The 6,460-nt window shown below is 58.0% G+C and overlaps 1 protein-coding gene across 1 annotated transcript; it reads right to left on the bottom strand.

The window, feature by feature from the left end:
* Positions 1-895: 895 nt before the first annotated feature.
* Positions 896-1,837, bottom strand: LOC103050264 (cyclin-dependent kinase 5 activator 1-like). Its single transcript, XM_007442381.2, has one exon. It carries the CDS (start codon positions 1,835-1,837, stop codon positions 896-898), a length of 942 nt encoding a protein of 313 aa, XP_007442443.2.
* Positions 1,838-6,460: the final 4,623 nt, after the last annotated feature.

The raw sequence follows: 6,460 nt of genomic DNA, 5'->3' as shown, positions 1-6,460 counted from the left end.
TCCAAAAAGTCAAGATGGTAGCCACGACCATATGAAGGACTTTGATTGCATGGTATGATCGCCATCTTGACGTTTTTGACACACACGCCCCCAGACATCCCTGGACCTTTTTCTTGGCCAATCCTAACATCACGCCTTGATTTGGACCATTTGGGAGACCCGTCTCTTTTCATTTCAAAGTGAAACGCACTTTCAGGTTCTGCTCTGCAGGACGTCATGCTCGACACCGTATTAAGCCGAGAGCTTAACCAGCATCGTCCACCCACCCTTCCTTGCCTCTTCACACACTCCCACTTCAGAAAAAAAACACAGAAGCTAAGCACTCGGGTGTTCCTGCAGCCACGCTGAATTGCTGTGCAGCTGAGAGGGGCCTGCGAGGGAGGGGATGTCAGCGCCCCAGAAAAGATCTGAAAATGTGTAATTTTTAAAAAGCCACATTTCGAAGTACAAATCAAAGGAATAGGGAGGTCTGTGGCCCCAGCCATGGCCTCCTGGATTCAAGGGCAGTTTTAACATTTCTTCTTTCCAAATATTCTTTTTCAATTTTTGTTTGTTGGTTCTGGCAACATGAAGAAATAAAAAAAATGAACCAGCTATTTAAAAAGTAATGCTAAGGAATGGGGGAGGCCCTTTAAATGCTCAGGGCCTTTCAGAAGCCAAGCCCCCCACCCGTTGGGGGTCCTCCTCCCCACTGCTTTCGCTGAGGGTGGGGAAAGCATGGAATTCCTTGCTCCTGCACCCCTCCTGCACCCTCCGCTCCCGAACTCTGAACCCAGCATCCTGGCCTCACCAGCCTGTCTCTCTTGGCCAATGACCCGCCAGTCCTTCTGGCTCTTGAGTGCAAGCCAGGTCCCGGGAGCCCCAGAGACCTCGGGGAGACGTGAAGTGGCAACAGTCACCGATCCAAGACCCGGGCAAAGTCCTCGGGGGCAGCGTTGCCTTCGTTTTTGAGGTCCGCAAAGACCTGAGTAAAGTAGTGCGGGTCAGCGTTGATCCGGAGCATCTTGGCACTCATGGCGTTGATGATGCGGAGGCAGCGGTTCCAGAACACGTCCTTGGAGGCCTCCACCAAGAAGGGCTTCAGCGGGTAGGAGATCTCGTTGCCCATGTAGGAGTAGGACAGGTAGAGGCAGGTGAGCAGGGCCGCCTGGAGCTCGTGCTCACTGGCCACCAGGTCCCCCTCGATCATCTCCCGGCACAGCAGGTAGACGAAGACCACGTTGGCGGGCGTGACGAAGGCTTGGTCCTGCCAGCCCTGCAGCAGCAGGGAGCGGTCCACGCTGCGCAGCCACAGGATGGGCTCGGTGGGCGAGAGGTGCTTCAGCCGGTAGCAGCGCCGGCAGAGGAACTCGCCCAGGCACTTGAGCAGCTCGCTGGTGGAGGCCTGGACGATCACCCGCCGGGGGGAGGCGGAGGAGGAGCTGCCCCCCAGGCCGGGCTTGAGCAAGGAGGTGGCCGGGCCGGCGGCCGGGAGGCCCTTGGCGCTGAGGGGGGCCAGGGGCTGCCCGCCCTCCTCGTAGCCAGAGAGGTTGGCGCAGGACAGGGACTTCTGGACGTTCTCGTGGTTGAGGTGGGCCACCTCCTTGCCCGCCGGGTAGTTCTTGCTGGGCAGGGCCGAGCCTTTGGCCCGGGAGCCCCGCTTCTTGGTGGAGGCCACCAGCCGCTTCCAGGTCAGGGCCGGGATGAACATGGAGGGCCGCTTCAGGGGCTTGTCGGCCTTCTGCCCGCCGCCCTTGGCACTGGGCAGGCCGGGGTAGTGGGCCAGCGAGCTGGTCGAGCCCTCCTCAGGCAGGCTGGCTTTCCCCCCGCCGGGAGAGAGGGACAGCACGGTGCCCATGGCGCAGGCGGGGGAGGGGGGCCAGCCGGGGCCGACTCCCCCCCCAGCCCCCTTGGCGGCGGCGGCGGCGGCGGCGGCAGCGGCGCTTCCCGGGCCGGGGAGCCGCGAGGATGGCCCTGTCGAGCCGCCCCCGTCCGGGGGGGCGTCCGCTCAGCACTCCGCCCGCCGGAGCCCGGGGGCGCGGCCCGCAGGGCGCGGGGCTGGCGAAGGGGCCTCGCCCCGCATGGCGAAGAGCGAGCGCCGCGGGGCCGGGGCGCCGGCTCAGCCGGGAGGTCGCGCGCCTCCGCCGCCGCAAGTGTGGTCCGCGACCCCAGCCCGCAGCGGGCCCCTCGTCGCTCCGGAGCGCCCGACCCGCGGCCGCCGATCAGGGGCCCCCGGGCGCCCCGCGAGGGCGTCTGGGCGGCATGGCGGGGGGAAGGGCGCCGCGCCCGTCGGGCGCCCGCGGGCTGCTAGGCTCGGCGCGGCTGGGGGGAGCAGGGGCGATCTCAGCCGGCCGGGCCGCCGGGCTCTTGGGAGCCGCTAGTCCAGCGGCCCCGCGGGGCTCCAGCCGCGCGAAGCCGCCGGCCCTGGGCGGCAGGGCCGAGCCGTCGAGCTGCCGGTCGCGCCTCCCCTCCAGAGCCGGCCGCGGCGGGAGGGGGCCCGACCTCCTTCCCGGGGCTAAGCCTGGCTCGCCCCGCCGCTGCTCCTCCGCGCTCGGCGCCCCGAGGGACCCAGCCGGCCGACGGGCAGCATCTGCTCAGCCCCGCGTGCGCCCGCCGCTCGCCCAGCCGCCGGCGCGCCCCGCCGAGCCGCCGCTGCCCGCCCGGGCATCCCGGCCCCGGCGCAAAGGAGGGGCGAAGCCGCCGGCGGGGCTTCCCGTGCCCGCTCGCCCGGCTCTGCTGCAGTCCTGCGCGGCCGCCGGCGCCGCTCCGCCGCCTCGCTTCCCGCCTCACTCGCCGCCCGGCAAGAGGCTGGCGGGCGGCGGCGATGCTCCCCTCCGCTGCGAGGCCGCCGCTGCCGTCGCCGCCGCCGCCGCTGCCCGGGTGCAGATGCGCAAAAGCGCCGCAGCCGCGCGGAGGAGCTGCGGAATGGAAGGCGGCGGAGCCAGGCGGCGGTCGCGGCCGGGGGGAGGGGAGGGAGGGGAGCGGAGCGGGGTGGGCGGCGGGACGCGCGCGGAATAGCAATTCAGGCCGCCGCCGCCGCACCTCGAGGCTGCGGTCCGTCTGGGGCGGGCGGGGGGGCGGCGGTTCCCCCGGCTCGTGCTGCGGCGGCTTCGGGAATCGCCGCCGCTCTGGCAGCCGCCCAGCCGGCCCGGGGAAGCAGCGCGAGGCGCGCGGGGGGGGCGGTCTCGCGCGCGGACGCTCAGCGCCGCCAGCTGCCCGGCATCCCGGCGGGGGGCGGGGGGAACGGGCTTCCCTGGGGCTCCGCTTTGTTTTCGCAGCAGCGCCAGCCTTGCCTCGCGGCTCCTCCGGCCGGGGGCCTGGTGGGCAGAGGCCAAAGGTGGCCCTGGGGGAAGGCCGAGGGGCGGGCGACTTCCCCGCTGCTGAGACTCACCCCCCATCCAGTTTTTTAGCATGGTGCGCCTAGTGTTCAGCTGGTGGATTGGACCAAGACCCCTCTTCATCCCCGGCTGGCTTCTCCCCTGGCCAGCCAGTGCCTGGGGGGGGGCTCCCAAGCAGGAGAGGGAGGCCTGCCCCTCTCCTCTCCTGGTTCCCCTGCCAGTGGGCTTTGGGGACCCGCTGCCCCCAACGCCGAGGCAGAACGAAACCCTTCGCAAACGTGGCCTCCATGAATGTATCGAATCTCCTTTTAACGCCACGCAAGAGTGACCATCACCACATCTGGTGGCAATGAGTTGCACAGGTTGACCATGAACTGCAGTACACCGCTTAGCTCCTGTGCTAGAGCTAGACGGGCGAGCAAAGTATTTGGAATATATAACAGTCCTTCACTGTGTAGTTAAGCTAGGAAGGGGATGGCTGCCCTCTCAGGGGGCTTAAAATAAGTTAAGGGCAAGGGCGTCCACGCAGGGGGAGCGAACAACTTAAGACGGCAGCCGCAACTGCCTAGCCGAAGCGCTGGCCCCTTTTTCATGCCTCACACATGCAACGCGTATTAAAAAGCGGTGGGGCTTTGCACGACCACCGATGCCTGGGTTCAAAGAGCGTGGTAAGTCACAGCCCATGAACATCTCCCATGGCAGACTGCACAGCTGCTGAAGCCAAGACAGAATCGGTCGCTGCAGAGGCAGAATTTCCGTGGGGACTTGGAGCGTAAGAAGCACGAACGTGGGAATGCTCAGTACAGTGAAAGGTGAAATGAATCAACTGCACGTGGACGTCTTACACATCAGCAAATCATGACTTAGTGTGATAGATGATTAGATTCTGTTTGTGGTTGCCGCGGGAAATCAGATTAGCCAGAAATAAGATATTAAACTCCAGCCTCCTTATGTTTGCTTTCTGCTCCTTGCCATCAGGACCTATTACGTATAAATGAACGGTCTGCCCCCCCATCCCCCCCCCCGCCAAGTCCTGCTGTACTGCCTTACCGTAGGGGGTTGTTCCTGGGAAGGAGGAGCGAAAGACGCCGAGAGTGTAGGCCGGTATATATTCCCAGCAGGGTCACCTGAGCCAGCAGGTGCCTCTGTTGGGCAGCAGCGAGAGAGGAAGATGCTGGAGGCAGATGTTCACTTGAGGGACAAGGACGGAGGCATCTGTTCGTATTGTGGAAGAGAAGGCAGGGGTAAACCACTCCTGCGTTTTCCCCAAGAAAACCACAGGGATAGACAAGATCAAGTGATTGACGCTACGGTGCCAGATGATGGGCCCCTCGAGTTGGATGGCATTCAACGTGCTATTGAGGAACAGCTGAAGATCTTTGGAATACTAATTATGTTTATGATGTGGCTAGATTGAAGCCTTCGGGTTGTCTAGTTGCTGATGCAGGAGAAGAAAATCGGAGGCTGCAAAGACAGAATTACAGGGGGAACGTAAGAAACTCGAACATGGGAAAGCGCAACCCAGTGAAAAATGAAACGAATTGACCACACGGTGACATCTTAGGCATCAGTGAATTGAAATGGATTGGAATTGAACATTAAGAGCATACTATTCATTACCCAGATCACAAAAAACAAATAAAATGTTGGTTTTGCGTTCATCATCAGGAAGCAAAAATGGCACTTGGGTACAATGTAGTCAAAGACCAAATAATATCAATTAGTCTCTGCAGACAACCCTTTCATATTTATTTATTTGTTTGTTTATCTGGTAAATTTACATACAGTAGCTGCCCTTCTCACATATGTGACTCTGAGTGGCATACAACGTTAAAAACACAAAACAATTCAACAGAATAACCAAAAATGACAACACAAAATCATCAAAAACAATGAAAACTATTTAAAAGTGGTTCAGGTTCAATTTGAAATGGACAAAACATACAAGCAAGATGTGCTGCTTGTGGCTGGGAGCTGGAACGCCAACGTTGGGAACAGTTTGGAAGACCACGTGGTTGGTGTGTATGGCCCAGGAAGCAGAGATGAAGCAGAAGAATGGCTTCCCATCTTTCTGCCAATCCAATGATTTCTTCATTGCTAACACAGCCTCCCAACAACTACATGGACATCACCAGATGGAGTACACAGAAATCAAATTAACTATAGTATTATCACAAGATGGAAGAGCTCTGTTATACCAAAGACATGGCCAGGGACTGGCTATGGAATAGATCACCGACAAGTGCAAATTCCAAGTTAGGCTAAAACAGAAGAAAACCAACCAGTTTTCATGAGATGATCATGTCCATATACAACATTTCCAGTGAGAACATTAGGAATTGCTTTGAAGCCCTGACCCTCCTTAATAGGGGACCAGAGGAACTGTGGGAATTAAATTAAAGAAGCTAAGGATGAATGTAAAAATAGGCTACTAACAACCAAGAAATGAACAAACAAAGAAGCAAACTGGATGTCAGAAAAAATGGTGAAAAACTCCAAGAAGAGAAGAGAAGCCAAAGTTAAGAAAGACTCACAAAGGAGAGTAACAGGGCTAGAGGAACTGATGGAATATCTACAGAAATATGGAGAGCAACAGAAGAATTCATAAAGGTTCTAGCCAAACTATGTCAGCAAATCTGGAGAATGACACAGTGGCCAACGGATTGGAAGAGATCACTCGACACACTCATACAAAAGAAAAGAGACCTAACAGAGTGTGCAAACTATTGCACAATAGTCTTAATTTCATATACTATTAAAATAATTCTTAGGCTCATCCAACATAAATCAGAGGCCTATATGGAAAGAGAGATGCCAAATGTTCAAGCTGGTTTTTGAAAAGGCCAAGACACAAGAGACGTTATTGCTCTTCTATGCTGCATAAATGAGAAAGTCAAAGAAAAAAGAAGAAGTCAATATGTGCTTGATTGATTATAGAAAGGCCTTTTAATACATTGACCCTGTCAAGCTGTAGAAGGTCCTTAGGAAAATGGGAATCCCAGAAGATCTCATTGTCCTCACGTAAAACCTATACATAGGTCAGGAAACCACAATCTGGACAGAACATGGAGAAACTGGCTCTAGGTCAGCAAAGGCTCTCCCCTTATTTATTCATCATCTATGCTGAACATACTGTAGACTAA

The sequence above is a fragment of the Python bivittatus genome, unplaced genomic scaffold (genome assembly GCF_059951505.1).
Source record: "Python bivittatus isolate LINGU-HERP-01145 unplaced genomic scaffold, Pbiv_v1 ctg000610_np1212, whole genome shotgun sequence".
In the NCBI taxonomy this organism is placed as follows: domain Eukaryota; kingdom Metazoa; phylum Chordata; class Lepidosauria; order Squamata; family Pythonidae; genus Python; species Python bivittatus.
The sequence above is the reverse complement of the archived record's forward strand: the minus strand, read 5'-3'. Positions and strand labels throughout refer to the sequence as shown.